At 40.3% G+C, this 17,038-nt stretch overlaps 1 protein-coding gene across 1 annotated transcript in view; it reads left to right on the plus strand.

Annotated features, from left to right (window-relative positions):
• slc44a1 (solute carrier family 44 member 1) overlaps positions 1-17,038 on the plus strand; it is a 56,996-nt gene that overhangs the window by 27,974 nt on the left and 11,984 nt on the right. The window contains exons 9-12 of the mRNA XM_033018220.1: positions 3,969-4,155; positions 6,642-6,807; positions 14,641-14,797; positions 14,910-14,993. Coding sequence (XP_032874111.1) covers positions 3,969-4,155; positions 6,642-6,807; positions 14,641-14,797; positions 14,910-14,993 — 594 coding nt within the window. The remainder of the gene's footprint in view (positions 1-3,968; positions 4,156-6,641; positions 6,808-14,640; positions 14,798-14,909; positions 14,994-17,038) is intronic.

Consider the following 17,038-nt stretch of genomic DNA (forward strand, 5'->3'; position numbering starts at 1 on the left):
CCCTCACGGGAGTGAGCCCAGGGCAAGTCCTGACTGGTCTGCCTCCGGAGTCTCGAGGTCGCCAGCTCCGCCATTAGGCCTCAGCGCATACAGAGGCAGAGAAGGGGGATACGACAAAAAAGTCGCATTCCCCCGAAGGGAGAGACAGCAAGCCCCGTTTCAACCCCCCCCCCCCCCCACATAAACACAACCTACAAGCCAAAAACTAGACAAAACAAAAAAAAACAACACAAAAAAGTAAAAACAAACGGACTGCAGGCGAGCCGCTGCTGCCAGGGCAGTGCCGCCACTTCCGGACTTCCGGACTAAATGGCCTACCCTTTATTATTACACCTAGTTCTGGACTCCCCCAACATCGGGAACAATTTTCCTGCATTTAGCCTGTCCAATCCCTTAAGAATTTTATATGTTTCCATAAGATCCCCTCTCATCATCCAGTGAAGACGAGCCCAGGTGATCCATTCTTTCATCATATGTCAGTCCCACCATCCTGGGAGTTAACCTGGTGAACCTACGCTGCATTCCCTCAATAGCAAGAATCTGCACTCCCTCAATGGCAAGAATGCACCAACATTATGAGCTAGATCATGTTGCTTGGGAATACTGGTGTCCAGGTAGCAAGCCTTGAGTTCTGTACGCATATGATGAAATGCAGAAGTCCAGAACTGGTTGATAGATTTAGAAAGTCTGCTTGTTCACTGCTCCCATTGATTTCCACATTAACTCCAACAACGGCATTTGTCACTGAACTGGCATTGATTTTACTGGAAGTTGTTGAGCAAAGATTTAGGAGGTAAAGGGGAGGGTAGATTGCTTTCAAATGTAATCTTAATTTAGTCATAATTTTAATTGTGCTTTAGTTACCTTTGTTTAGTGTTCATTTTTGTTTGGCTTTAGTTGTTAGAAGTTTCAAAGATCAAAGCAACAAAGATGGCATCCAGTTTTGGTATTTGGCAAAGCCCCCTCTCCTTTGTTGGCTACCGGGGGCATTTTAGGGGTGGGATCGCCTCAGAGAATCCTGGAACTCCATGGCTTTCCAGAACATTTCACTGGATTCCAAGGTACACATAACAGGCCAGTTTCGATTCACATGTGTATCTTGACTAAGTCGAGAAGAGAGATGGGTTGGACGAACCAGGACTGGTATGACATAATCTAGCACAATGCCTTTTCCAGATCCCCTCTTCAAGTTAAAATCTCTCCATCTGAAATATTACCAGATAGAATCTGTTGCACTACTTATAATAATCAGGGATGAATGAATATTCCGTATCTTGTTATCTATCGGATTGCTCAATTGTATGTTAGTTGCATCATGCATTTGTCCAGATTGATGAATCTGTAATTTGTCTTTGTGTTCATGTTGTTAAAAGTATCAACTAGGACTCGTGGGGATATAATAATCCTATAAATGCACATTCATCAACAGCTCGTAATTTGCAGCCATTCAAATAATTAAACATTCCCAAGCAAGTCAGAAAATGTGATAAAGGTTGACACCCATTTTCTGGCACCCTTGGTTTCAGAGCCTCTCGGAATTATCCGTTTCTCGGGACCAACACGGGTCACGTGATAATGAAACGATAATACACCCGTGGCCCACTAATGACACCCCTCCCGTGTCTCTAATGCACCATGGAGTACAGGAAACTTAATTCAAAGAAATATAAAATGTAAACTGAATGTGAATAGAATGACCTGCCAACCCATCCTGGCTACCGCAGTTTCCTTGGCCGTTTGGGCCCTGGCTTCCGACGCCACTCCCCACTCGCAAACTGCATAAGTGAGCCCTTCTTTATCACTGAAAGGACACAAAGTGCTGGAGTAATTCAGCGGGTCAGGATCTCTGGAGAACACGGATGGAGGACATGGGAACCTACTTCAGACTGATTCAGTCAGCTGAGTTACTCCAGCACTTTGCGTTTCAGTATGCCCCCTTGGTCACCGTGGGGCTCCCTCTCCACTCATCTGCTGTCATTTCTAAGGTGGAGTATGTCGACGACTTCGGGGGAGAAGGAGGCGGCTATAGTGGTGGAGGGAGGGAGGAGGCACTGACCCACAGGTCTGAAACTGGGGCTCTCTCTTTCCACCGCTGCTGCTGCCGCCTCCTGTAGGCATCGGAACTGGAGCTCTAAACGGGCGGGGTGACAGTGCGAGTCGGGGAAGGGTTGGCAGGTCCGTCCGACATATCTGATATCTGTTATGTGGGTTGTTGATACAAGAATTTAGTGTATTGTCTTTGTGAAACAGGAGAGAAGTTTAAGAACATAGTTAATTATTTCACAACAGAGGGACAATACTGGAAAGAGCACTTGCCACTTGCAATGCCATCTGTGTCCACTCAGGGAATTTCTATTGAGCTCTTGTAATTTTGTCCGGATTATAGGGGTGGGCAGACAATCAGTTGCCGGAAAATCGGTGTTTCATTGTCAGTAGGAATTAGTGAATGGCCAAATGTGATTAAGAACCAAATGTGGATGAAGAGAATCAGGTTGTGGAGGATGTCACTAGCAAAAGAGAAATCTGCTGAGTCGTGTGTTCAGGGGAATTTCGGGATTGCGGGAAGAGCCAAAACTAAGTGGCTGAAAATCAGAATTACAGAATTGCATGCCAGGAATGGGGATGAGTTGATTTACAATGTAAAGTCTCTGAATATGGACTGGGATAGGTTTCTGTGGGATAGGGGTGTAGTTCAATGGAGTCTGGAGATGACTTTGCTGCAGCTGTAGGGCGAACTGATCTGACAGGAAAGAGACATTACCTTAAACATAGTTGTCTTCATTCTGAATTCCTGAAAGGTCAGGTGTATAATAGGAAAGCTATAAAAAACAAATGGGTTGCTGACCTTGAACAAATGAGATGCCTCGTTCTGTTATGATGATCTTTAATACTGGCTAAGCAATGTATTGTATTGTTGGTTTTGCAGTCTCCAGTGTTGATAGCAGGACACTTTACTCATGACTCGTGATAAGAGTGAATGAAGGGAGAGCAGTGGAGGACCTGAGATTTTTTTTTCTGGACATTCAAAGCATTAGGAATTTTGTTGCTGGTCCACCGTAGAAAGACATTGCTACCAATGGCCGCCATCTTTACTCTTTGTTATCATAGATATGACTTCACAAATTCTCTTTTGCAATTGCCTGATAACAGTCATATGGAGAGGCCTTGCGTGAAATCTGTTTTGGCATCAGAGGAACAATGAACCTTCGGTTGTAACTATTGAAGTGTAGATTCCTTGTAGCATTAGAAAGTCCCTCTGTATTCTGGCAAATAACTAATAAAATTTCCCCTTTTTCCCCAGGAAAAGGGGAGGTCTCATTGGATGGACAGAAGGTTGGGGTTTAAGAGTCTCCTCCTTAAAGCCGTTAAGGGCCTGTCCCACTTAGGCAAATTTTTTTTTTTGGGCGACTAGGCTGTCACCACACGATCGCCGGGGTGTCACCTGTATGGTCGTGAGTAGTCTCCTCAGCCGTTCAACGAGTCGTAGCGTTTTTCTGGTCGCCGCTGGATTTTGAAATGTTCAAAATGTTTCGACAACCGTGGGCTTATCGTAACTTGTCTTCTGCTGACATAGGTGCTGTCACCAGGATGACGTAGGTTGTCGCCGGTGCTGACTTTGGTGAATTCCATTGTCTTAGTCACCTCAAAATCTGCCTAAGTGGGACAGGCCCATTTGTCCAGTTGCCGGTTTTTCAGTGATCTGCTACGACTATAACAGTCGCCTAAAAAATCACCTAGTGGGGCAGGCCCTTAAGTCTTGCAAATCCTATATGGGCCTTTAGTCCTCCCTGAGAATTCTGTCCAGCATTTTGCACCCATTTCAAACAGTCCAAACAATGTTGCTGGAAAATGTCCCACTTTAGGGGCCAATGTACTGCACCGTAACATTTTGCTGCTACTCCACTTTTTTCATGCTTTCAGAAATATGGGTAATGGAAGTCATCTAATGTATAACTTGTATTTTGCAGGTAATTTTACTGCTGTTAATGCTAATAATGAGAAAGCGTGTGGCCCTTACAATAGCCTTATTCCATGTGGCAGGGAAAGTGTTCATTCACATTCCACTTCTCATTTTTCAATCACTCTGGACATTCCTTGCCTTGGCATTTTTCTGGGTCTATTGGATTGCCGTGCTCTTGTTACTGGCCACAGCAGGTAAGATTGCGCAGAATTTATTCCTGTAATGTTAATTTAATGGATTTTCGTTAATTTTTTTCCTACAATTTCTTTCTATTCCTGTCGGGAGCATTTGAATTTTTGCATGAAGCCAAAATTGTATTTATATTTACTCCCTGTTAGAATTAAGGGTCTTATGTTTGTGAAGAAAAATTAAATATCACAGTTGAGAGCAAATTGTGAATGATATTTGTACACTTTCATTATATAGGGACTGCGATACCCTCAAATAATGAAACTTGTGTGAAAATAAAATTGCAGTTAAGAATACTTGTGTACATTGGATAAAAATTGACATAAGGTTTTAATGCCTGGAGTTAACACCTCAGTAGCATTTTACCCCCATAAAGGTGTATGAGAAGGGAGAATGCAGGCAACTCCCATATTATTAAAGGTACACAAAATTGCTGGGGAAACTCAGCGGGTGCAGCAGCATCTATGGAGCGAAGGAAATAGGCGACGTTTCGGGCCGAAACCCTTCTTCAGAATATTATTAAATCTGGATTACAGAAATTCATCCTTGTTGAATCTGCAAAACACCACCCAAAAATTTGAGTTACAGAATACATTTCAGTCTTATGGAATTTATGTTGGTGGTAATAAAACATGTTGTCACTGTTTACTTGTAAGTCTCAAAAATGTAGATAAATAAGATTTGACTGTGACTTTAATATGTCGATTGGGTTGGAAGTCACAGCCAAGCCTCTCCTTTGCTACACCCTCTCTAGTCTGAGGATATGTGAACAGACATGTCAGTGCAGTGCTGTCTCATTCTTCACCTGTGAGGCATTTCTCTGTACTGTATTGCGGCAAGATGCAGTACCCACAACAGCTTCTTGAAGTAATCCCTCGGGCTTTAACCCGCTTCCATTTAGTCGCTCGGTTTGAATGCAATACCTCCCTCCTCCCAAACTCTTTCTACACCAGTTTTACCCCATGATCCCCATCCACAAATCTTATCCCTTTCCCTGTTAGTCCCATGTACTAAATCCTTTCCAAAACCACGGGTCTTGAATGTCAGAGAAGATGCTTCGCCAATGAAGAGTGGTCTTGCTGCACTCTGAAATGTCTGTTCACTTGTTCTCAGGTTGGAGAGGGCCTGGCAAAGGAGGGACTTGATAGTGATTGCCAACCCAATTGATGCGGTGACATATCAAAATCTTATTACCCCATAGTATTGAGTGAATAAAAATAAAAATTGACATTTTATTTTTTCTTTTGCACGAGCCTTGTTCATCACCCGAGTATAATGTTGGACTCGGCTGTCAAATAATGATGATGTGTCACATGATCATCAATCAAAAGATTTAACGTAGGAAAAAATATCCCATATGAACACTTCTCCACTTATAGCATAAAATTAAATAGAAAAAAGGGGTTGTGTTAAAGTAAGGAGGTGTGGTGATCTCAGACCTCTTCCTACAGTTCACCCTTGCCTTGAGAGGAGATGCTGATCATGCAGGTTTCTTCTTGGTGGTTCCACTTTGGGCTTGAAGAGGCGACGCTGGCAGTCTCTGGATTACCATGGCGGCCAGTCTTTGCGTGTGCGCTTCCTATTTTACTGTGGGAAGGAAGAGGTGCTGGTAGCTCGGCCTTGGCTTCCGTTTGGGACACTGGTTGTCTAGGCCTTCTTTCCTGGCAGCAGCCTTGCCCTGGTTTGACTTCCCAAAACATAGCACCTTGCATTAAACTCTATTAACCATTCCTCAGCTCACTTGCTCAATTGATCAAGATCCTGTTATATGATAACCATCTTCACTATCTGTGATACCACTCCCTATAGTGTCATCTGCAAATTTACTTTTCATGCTTTCATCATTTTCATCCAAATTTTGATAAACCACAAATAGCAATGGGCCCAGCGTCGATCCCTGAGGCACAGCTCCAGTTGCATGTCTCCAGTCCAAAAAAAAACAGCCTTCCACTGTCGCCCTTTGCTTCCTTCCATGAAGCCTGTTCTATTTCCAGTTGGGTAGCTCTCCATGGATCTCATGTGATCTTAGCTCCGAGAGCAGCCTTCCATGCAGAATCTTATCAAAAGCCTTGCTGAAGTCCGTATAGACAACATCTATGGCTTTACTCTCATCAACCTTTTTGGTTACTACTTCAAAGCACTCAGATTTGTAGGACTTGATCTCACACACACTAAACCATGCTGACTATCCATTATCAGCCCTTCTCTATGCAGATCCATATATATCTTATCCCTTAGAATCCTCTCCAGATATCTTACCTGGAGAGGATACTGAGGGATAATATCAGTGGCCCAGGCCCATTACTTGTAAATCCTGGGCCTCTTGACATTCTAATTTCATTGATGTCAATCTATTATACACTTGGCAGTATTATTTTTTTAATTTTGAGGTATATTTGATTCATTTTTATAAATTGCAGCTGCCCTTGGAATAATTTGTTTTGCTTACCTACCCCCGCCCAAAACCCAAACACTCTCTTTTCCATTATAGGCAATCCTGAAAAAAATGTTGACGGTTCTGTCGAGTTTAAGGTCTCTGGTCCTCTACAGTATACTTGGATTTATCATCTAGTTGGTCTCATTTGGATCAGTGAGTTCATACTGGCCTGTCAACAGATGACTATAGCTGGAGCTGTAGTAACTTATTATTTTACCCGGTAAGAGATTTTTGGCAATTTCAAATATTTATAATTAGATTGGACCATAAATTTTACTTTTGAGTTTTCTTGCAGGTTCCTACATATTTAAAAACTAGTTTTTCATGAAACTTATTATAGCTCACAATATTGCAAAACGATGTTGCACGGGAAATACAGCCGCCAATTTTCACAGAGCAAGCTCCCACAAAAGGCTTGTGTATAAGTAATCCTTTAATCAATGGCTAATTATATAATTTGAGGCCTATACAGTTAACTTGTTTCCCTTTACATTTACAGATTATTTTTGTATCAATTGGAGAGGAGGAATAGAAGCTTGGTTTAATTTATCATGTGATTAATGCTGCCCTCTTGCCTCCACCTGAACAGTGCATGCACGCAGTGTCATACCTTCCTGCTCATCCTGGCAAAATCTTCCCTTCTCCTCGGGCTTGGATTCATTAGTGCCCTGGTTAAGGTCATAAGGTGATACGGACATAAGGAATAATATTAGACCAATCGGCCCATTAAGTCTATTCCACCATTCAATCATGGCTGATCTATCTCTCGCTTGCTAACCCCATTCTCCGGCCTTCTCCCCATAACCTCTGACATCTGTACTAATCAAGAATCTATCTATATCTCTGCCTTAAAAATATCCACTGACTTGGCCTTTACAGCCTTCTGTGGCAAAGAATTCCACAGATTTGCCACCCTCTGTCTAAAGAAATATCTCCTCATTTCCATCCTAAAAGAATGTTCCTTAATTTGAGGCTGTGACCTCTAGTCCTAGACTCTCCCACTAATGCAAACATCCACTCTATCGAAATCTTTCACTATTCCGTACAACCGTACACAAGTCTATGTTACACGTTAGAAATTGTTCAAATTTTTATTGTTTTTGGTATGATTATGTGCAGTTAATTAATATTTTTCCACTTGTAGAAAATTATATTTTTCCACATGGTACCTTCCTACAGAATGTAATGCAGGTGTGTATGATATTTATGGGGAAGCTGACTTATTAGGAACAGGCAATATTTGGACAGGAAGAGCTAAAAAATGTGGGTTTGAAATAACCTGATATGCATGGTTTCACTGCTGCTTTAATGTGCAAGTGTGACCTGAGACTAAAAGCTACCCGATTCAATCGAGATAGTTGGAAATTGGCTGTGGTTGATGCTTTTCAATGTTCAGCTTTAGCGTCTTTAATTTGTATTTCACTGCAAGTGCTGTGTTAACGTCTGTTGTACATTCCCAGTTAACAGTTGAGAAATTTTTGAGAAAAACCATTAGCAATTGGAGAAAAAAATTGGACCATTAGCAGTTTGAGAAAAATTAGAGTGCTGTACAATTGAGTGATTTTGTTAGTCTCAACACAAGGCCTGGCAACTGTTTCTCATGTCTTTGGTATTCAAATGGTTATCGTAAATGCAATGGCAACGTAATTTTATTTGCATGGTGAATACTTCGGAATGTTGGGGTTTTAGGAAATAAAAGTTTCCTGTTCCTCCTTGAGAGCAGAATTGGCCGTGCAGTGGAACAAAGAATGATCTTCAGGATGCTGTTCTTCTTAAAAACTTCTGTTTGTGGGAAATATAAATTTTCAGATTAGCTGCTTAAGTAATTTGGCATAGTTCCCTTTGGAGATATTTTGGTGGGTATTTATTTCTCCTTTTTAATCTTGCGTTCACATTGTCTGGAGATATTTCCCTTTCCCTTCTACTGTGCTCAACACTTCTTTCAATATAATTTGTGCATTTCTTACATGTGACTGCTAATGATGGTGAGGGATGGGTTGGCACCTGTAATATGTAGCACTCATGAAGTTGGCTGCTGAGCATTAAATTACATGGTGCTATTTGCTGAATTGTATTGAATTAATTTCAGATTGTTATACTTTTACTGGCTGGGCAATATTTGCTGTCATTAACCATTGTTTTGACGGGTTTTATCAGGGCAAATGTTAGCACCATCCAGTGCAGACTAGTTATTACAAATAGAACTAGGCCAGCCTATAAATATTAATTTCAAGTGGAAATAAAGCAACTTGGTCAGGAAAAGTTCGAGAGAACATTTGTACTTATAAAAGTGAAATTGAAAACTCCATATTTCTGTGGTTTAGCAATGCTCTACGGTTGAATCTAATTGCACCTGTTTTTTCCCAGAGTCTGCTTTTCTCATGCATCCATGCTAATGATAGTGATAACCAGTGGGAAAATCCCTGTAGAGTGCTTTATCAAATTTATTAGCGAACTCCTGCCCTGTATTTTTAAAACAAAAGGATCTGATCTAACATGAGTTTTGTTCCCATCGTGTTCCCCTTTGCCAGCTTAAAATGTGCCATTCATTTTAAAGACCACTAATGTGTCTCTCCTTGGCCTTTTTTTATAGAATAACCTTTTAAAATGTTGACATCACCCTTGTAAACCCTTTTTGTTTCGCTTGTTTTGTGATTCATCGCCCTTATATTATTCGATCTTGCCTGATTTCTGAGGCTGTACAGTCTGTCTCAGAAGAATTAATTAAATCTCCGACTTTCAGAGGATTGTACCTCAATTGTCACATCGAACTACATTTGGCTGATGTAATTTGTTTCAAGTGGAATAGTTTTGATATCATTTTATTTCAATTTTTGTGACATTGCCCGACCTAGTTTCTGTGATCATTTCAAAAGCAATTGTTTTGCATGGATGTACCTAGAAAGCAGCACTGTGCAGTTATGCAGCAGGACATTTAGTTCCTGTGGAAACCAAGAAACCTTTGTTGAAATTTATTGGCAGTTCATATTTATTATTGTCACCAACTTCAGTTATTATACTGTAATATTGGATTTATGAAAATGAGAGAGTACCCACAATGCAAGTTTCAATGGAGTAAATGCGGCTAATGTTACATTAAAAGCAATATTTTCTTGGTGTCAGTGTTTTAATTGTATTAAATACCCTTTTCTACATATTTTCGACAGAGCACATTAGTCTTTTTGCAATTTTAAGTTTATTTAGTGTTCCATTACAGAACCCCCGATCTGCAGCCTATGGTGGCTTGGTACTGGCTCACACAATCAGTGATGCTGTTTGTTAAATTGCTAATGGTTTGATAAAGAAACAAAGCCAGTTCTTGATGTGTTGTAGTTACTTGGAGTGCTTTATATTTTTATTGTTTGTCTTTTTTTCAAACATTTGGCATATCAACATGATAGTGATGGGTCATGTGCAAATTTGAGTCTGGACATTGTATAAACAGTGCTTTTTAACATCTGCCTAATATTAGTGGATAAACAAGTGGAAAATCCCTGGTTTCCAAAGTACCCAAACATTAACTGCAAGCATGGAAAATCATAATGTTTTGGACTAAGCTCTAGCTGTACTCTTTTCTGTAACTTGTTCTTGTCGTTAAATTTGTATTTTAAAGTTGTCATTGGCCAATTAATGATCTGATACATTATCTTCCCACAAAAATTGAAGCCAAATTGGGTGTCATATTGGTTGTAACTTGTAAATCAATAAAGCACTCATGAACATTATACACAAAATTGCATGTTTAAGAATTAATCAACATTTCTATTTACCTTGTGAGAAACCTGGTAATTGAGATAATGTGGAGAGGGGACCATGCCTTAAATAGATTTTATAATGGGTGGAATTAAATTTTTGAAGAAAAAATCTTCATCCAGAAGATAATGGAAGCCTTTAATTTATTAGCTCTTTCTTACATTTGACTTGCTTTCTGAACTTTCTACAATTCTAACATGCAGTTTCAACAATAGTCGGTGAAATAGATTGCATAGATCATTACAATCCATCATTTCCATTTATTTTTTGTTAGATCTGTTTTGAGCAGAATATAACCATCTTCTGTGCTGATCCTAGTGAGTCATGTGACATGTTGATTTTTTTTTTATGGTCACGTGCACTGAAATGCGGTGAAAAGCTTTGTATGCTACGCAATTTAATCGGATAATACTCTACATGAATACGATCAAGCTATACCCAGTACAACAGGTAGAGCAAAGGGAAAAATACCTAAAGGGCCTGTCCCACGAGCATGCGACTGCATGTGGCGAGCACGACCAAACCGGAATCGGGGGCCGTGCGGAGGTCGAGTGATCCCGTACGAGTTGACGTGAAGTTCGAGCGAAGGCGTACGCCGTCAAAACGCTGCGTACTGCGTCGAGACGCTGCCTACGCTCGTCGAGGCGGAGCGTACAGCCTCAAGGCGGCTGCGCGGAATTTGGTGTGGGGCCTCGCATTGACCATTACCTTCTAAGAGGAATTTTTTGCCGCGCAAAATTTTTGGACAGTGACAGTTTTTCGGAGCCCCGCGCGATGTCGGGACCAGCTCCGCACAACTCCATATGCCTCCGGCGATCGAAGTGGGACTGGCCCCGCGAGGCCATACGGCTCAAGCAACCACGTTAGGTCGCGCTTGCCGCATGCTCGTGGGACAGGCCCTTAAGTGCAGAATATAGTTCAGCATTAGAGCTTTACAATTCCAAAGAAGTAGTATATCAGGGGAAGGAATTTTTCCTGAATCTCTTGGTACATGCTTTCAAGCTTTTGTATCTTCTGCCTGACTACAGTGGGAAGAAGAGAAAATTACAAGAGTGAAAAAGGTCTTTGATTATGTTGGCTGCTTTCTAGAGACAGCATGAAGTGTAGATGGAGCCAATGGTAGTTCTGTGTGATGGACTAAGTTTCTTCTGCAACAATCTGTAATTTCTTGAGATCCTGGGCAGAGTTGTCCCCAAACCAAGTTGTGATGCAACCTGAGAATATGCTTTCTAATGTGCATCTGAAGAAGTTGGTAGGAGTTGTTGGAGACGAGCCGAATGTTGATACAAAATAAATTTATCTTTTGATTGTTCCAGGAACTTCTGTTTTCCTGGGTTGTAAAGATTTAGTTAAAATGGAAATCACAATTTTCTATTAATCTTGGCTATTTTCAAGCTCTTGAATTAATTAATGACAATTAATTCCAAATTCCAAAACATCTGAATGGTCCTAGAAATGTAATTCCAATCTCGCAACCTACCCCATTGATCTAGCAAAAAATGGGTGATCAATGTTATACTACCTCCTTGGAATTGTAAAGCTCCAATGCTGAGTTTGGTCTCAGTGGGCCGAAGAGCCTGCTTCCTTGTATCTTTCAATCAATCTTTTGTGTCGGCCTATCATCTATTGAAATGCCTTTGGTAGTAATGGGTTATTTATCAATATTTAGTTTTTTTAGGTGATCCATAATATTAGAGGTTTTGAAATATTACTGATTTGCACAATTTAGTTTTATCAGTTCTGATAATTTCTACATTTACACTGAAGTTTAAGTGGGTGGGAAAATTTGTTTTGCCTCTGGGTTTGGAAAAGGAGATCTTGTAGAGTTGCATAATTAAAGGTTGATTTTTGGCAGGCAAGTCATCAAACCAGCCGTCTTACAAAACCTGTTTGATGAAAAAGCTTCACTGCTTCCATTTTGTAAAATTGTTATTGAGGAATAAATGCATTTCTTGAAAACATGCAAGTTTATTAACATTGAGTTCTGAGGAGTTAAGGTTGAATTCCAAGAGGCCCACAGCAGTGGAGTGAATTGACAGATTCAGCTTTCTGAATTTACTATTCATAGACTGTATGCAGAAGCAAGGAGTTCCAGCCTTTGCATGAGCTGAATTAGAATTTAGTGATTCCAGCCATTGTGGGTCTGATATTAAAGTGTCCTTAAAATATTAGCTCCCTCTCGCCGCAGTTGCTGCCTGGCCTACTAAGTGTAATAGCATTGTCTATTCCTGAGCAGAAACCACTCCATTTGCTTTTGTATGAATTTGTGTCATGGCCCCCAACCTTTGTTAATATAAGTTAAATTTATTATAATTGGTACAGTACAAAGCCTGCCCTCATTTCCACTACAAATTAGGTACTGGATACTGGATAGACTCGGCTTGTACTCGATAGAATTTAGAAGATTGAGGGGGGATCTTATAGAAACTTACAAAATTCTTAAGGGGTTGGACAGGCTAGATGCAGGAAGATTGTTCCCGATGTTGAGGAAGTCCAGAACAAGGGGTCACAGTTTTAGGATAAGGGGGAAATCTTTTTGGACCGAGATGAGGAAAACATTTTTCACACACAGAGTGGTGAATCTGTGGAATTCTCTGCCACAGAAGGTAGTTGAGGCCAGTTCATTGGCTATATTTAAGAGGGAGTTAGATGTGGCCTTGTGGCTAAAGGGATTAGGGGGTATGGAGAGAAGGCAGGTACGGGATACTGAGTTGGATGATCAGCCATGATCATATTGAATGGCGGTGCAGGCTCGAAGGGCCGAATGGCCTACTCCTGCACCTATTTTCTATGTTTCTAAATGCCCAATAATATCTGAAACTTGCTATTAAGGAGTTAGGGTAATCTCAGGGACTGTTAAGAATCCTTTGGCTGGGGCAGGTGGTATGTGTGCCATATTTAATTTTACTTTCTGGTGAAATTTCTGACTGAAGGACCTTAAAACCTCAGGATAACCATCCCTGAGAGGGTTGCAGACCCTGAGATGGGATGTGTATAAATTAAGGGAAAGAAGGTGTGCAATCTTACGGAGCTTCAACTTGTTCAGCATCTCTTAATGTGTTTAGTTTAGAGATACTGAATGGAAATAGGCCCTCATCCCACGAGTCACCTGTTCACGCTAGTTCTATGTTATCTCACTTTCTTATCCACTTCCTACGCACAAAGGGAAATTTAGAGACCAATTAACGTACAAACCTGCATATCTTTAAGATGTGGGAGGAAACGTGAACATCCAGATGAAACCCACGTGGTCATAGGGAGAAACATGCAAACTTCACATAGACAGCACCCGAGGTTAGATCGAACCTCTGATGCTGTGAGCGGCAGTTCTACCAGCTGCACCAGCTGCCACCCTTGTGTGATAACTGACCAGAATTGGTTGTTGCAGATTTCCATGGACTGGTGGTGAGCTTTCCTGGATATTTGCTCAACTTTAAGATGAGAATGAGAAAGTTCTTGTTAGCCAATTATTTTATACGTAAGAGTGCTAGAAAGCTGAAATGGGAATTAATGGATGCAGATACAATAGTATTTTCACAGGCACAGACAGGAAATGTAGGGATTTAAACCACATGCTTGCAGATAAGAATAAAATCAATTAAATTGACATCATAGTGGGCAGGGTCATTGTGGGTTAAAGGGCCAGATCCTTTGCTGTATTATTCTATATTCTATACTACTTAAACATATTGGCTCAGGAACAATTTAAATACATTTCAACGCTGACATAAACAAAGATACTTTTCAAAACATGATGTAAATTAACTAAAAACATTAACTTTAATTAAACTGAGAAATAAATCTTGACCTAATCTTTCAATCTAAGTTGGCAATTCCTTTCCAGTGATAGGATTGTGTTAGGAGTGCCACCCAAGACTTGGTGCCAAGTTTATCTGACCCATTAGTTTAGTACAGTATGGAACTGTTCCATTGCGTCCGGGGGCACAGCAGGAGGCTAAATGCGCTCGTATTTATCATATTTTGCGCTACATTGAGGTGAAGCACAAGTCTGATTTGCACTGACAAATGTTGCAACTGATAAATTATTCATCAGTATATTCCACCGTATTCTCTTGGTTTCTTAAACTAAGTTCTGGGGTAGTTTAATGAATTAACATTTTCTAGGTCAGTCAGGTAATTTTAGATAACTAATTTTGCATTAAAAAAATTACATGCTCGATTTCTCCTCAGGTGTGCATACATTGCAATGTTTGGGAATGCTTTATATAATAATGAACATGTGCTTGCTCTCCTAACATGACCATTGTTCCAATTACTGCCTTTATCTGAATTTACTCAGGGACAAGCATAACCTGCCAGCAACGCCAATCCTTTCTTCCATGTGTCGGCTGGTAAGATATCATCTGGGAACCGTAGCCAAGGGTTCCTTCATCATCACTTTGGTAAAGATCCCACGAATGATCCTTGTGTATATTCACAGCCAGCTCAAAGGCAAGGTAAAAATTCATATCCCCCAGCAAACCTTCACATTCAATGTCATGTTGGCATTACTGAAACCAGCTTTTATCAAGTTTTGAAGGTTTGTTAACGCTTTTGTTTAAAATCTAGGAAAATGCTTGTGCAAAGTGTATGCTGAAATCGTGCATGTGTTGCCTCTGGTGTTTAGAAAAGTGCCTGCTCTATCTCAATCGGGTAAGTTTTTTTCATTTCCATTTTTTTATAAGTCAGCTCAATTGACTCTTTTGGGGACGTTTGAACATGTTTTTTTAAAAGAATGTGAAGAAGTTAAAAGTAAAATAAGTTACCTGGTAAATCATAAATGTATATTCTTCTGTCTAGTGTGCAGGTTAATTATTGTTGTGTACATGAATATTTTATCTGTCAAATTCTAAAATTATATTAATCCATCTAACATGCATCTTATTTGTTATCAGAATTTCTGTAATTGTAGGTTATTCCATTATGGTTTATCTCATTTCTCCTTGTGTTGATCGAAATCGCTCAATAAAAACTTTTATTTTACTTTTACCTGATTACCTCACTAAATAGATTTAGGGCTATTTTTTCTTAAAAGCAAAGATGTTTGTTTTCTGTGAAATGTGTCTGTTGATAACTTGGTATACTGACTATTAACCTTTATGAATCCAAGTCAATTGATGTGGGTATTATGATTATTTCAGATGCCCAACACCATCTGCTGGGTATCTGAAATAAAAAAGCAGTTGAAAATATTCAACAGGTCGGACTGTGAATGTGGCAAGAGAAACTGTTGATCAGCTCCAGAAATAGGCAGAGAAAAGGCAGATGCAGTTTGATATGAGCAAGTGTGAGGTGTTCCATTTAGGAGGCCGAATGCAAGGGGAACATCTGCAGTTAACACCGTTAACAGCATTGATGTACAAAGGAATCTTGGGTTCCAAATCCAAAGCTCTCTGAAAATGGCCACATAAGTAGACAATAAGGTAGACGAGTAAGGAAGATCTATGGTATGCTTGGCTTTATTAGTGGGAGAATTCAGTCTGAGAGTCAGATAGTCATATTGCAGTTTTATAGGTCTTTGTTGAGGTCATTTGTGGAGTATTGTATGCAGTTCTGGTTGCCCCATTACAGGAGGGATATGGAGGCTTTGGAAACAGTATAGAAGACGTTTACCAGAAGATGCTGCCTGAATTGGAGAATATCAGCTATAAGGAGAAATTAGAAAATGGATTGTTTTCTCTGGTGCGTCAGAGGCTAAGGGGAGAACTGACAGAAGTAGGTAAAATTGAGAGAGACTAATAGAGTAGACAGTTAGAACCTTTGTTAAGGTTCACTCTTGATAAACAGACAACTCACAAAAAGGTTAGTTAGACCAACTCATGCTTTACTGATCATCGGCCGGGAAGTGACGGGGCCACACTAGTCAAGTAAGCAACAGAGACACCTGACTCCCCCCTTGCCAACACTTCAATGAACAAAGAGTTGCACGATCTTTTATACTGTGTGTTTGTCACTTAGTCACATTCCAAAGATGTTAGTCATGGTCAGAGATAGTCAATACACATTACCACAGGATGTGTCTGAGCTTGTCTCTTGTCAATTAATAGACACATTTCAAAGGCATCGGTCATTTGGTACTTTCAAGGCAAGACATCACAAAGGTCATTGTCTCAATATACATCACTACAAGTCTGGGCTTCTCTCTCTTGTCAATTGGTAGACACATTTCAAAGGCATCGGTCATTGTCTCAATACACAGCAACCTGAGGTAAACCCGGGCTTGTCTCTCTCTCTCTTATCAATCCGCTGGATATGGCCTGCTTGAGACAAAATATAAGCTATAACACAGTCCAGGACCATCTTTTGTATATTTAAAAACATTTAACCTTTTCACCTTATTCCCAGGATGAAAATGTTAAAGACCAGAGGGCATAGCTTTAAGATGAGAATGGCAAAGTTTAAAGAAGAATTGCCCAGCAACTTTTTTTACACAGAGTAGGTGCCTGGTACATGCTGCCCGGGATGGTGAAGAAAGATATTATAGTGGAATTTAATGGGTTTTGAGATGGGCACAAAGATAGGCAAGGAAGGGAGGGATAGGGATCATATCAGCCAGTGGAAATTAGTTTAATGTGGCATAATGTTCGGCATAGACATTGTGGGCCGAAGGGCCTGCAGTTGTGTTCTATGTTCTATTTCAGTTCATTCATGTATTTCCAAGTTTAGTCTGATGTATGGTCATTGGGAAGAAACTTTTC

Source organism: Amblyraja radiata, chromosome 3 (assembly GCF_010909765.2).
Source record: "Amblyraja radiata isolate CabotCenter1 chromosome 3, sAmbRad1.1.pri, whole genome shotgun sequence".
In the NCBI taxonomy this organism is placed as follows: Eukaryota; Metazoa; Chordata; class Chondrichthyes; order Rajiformes; family Rajidae; genus Amblyraja; species Amblyraja radiata.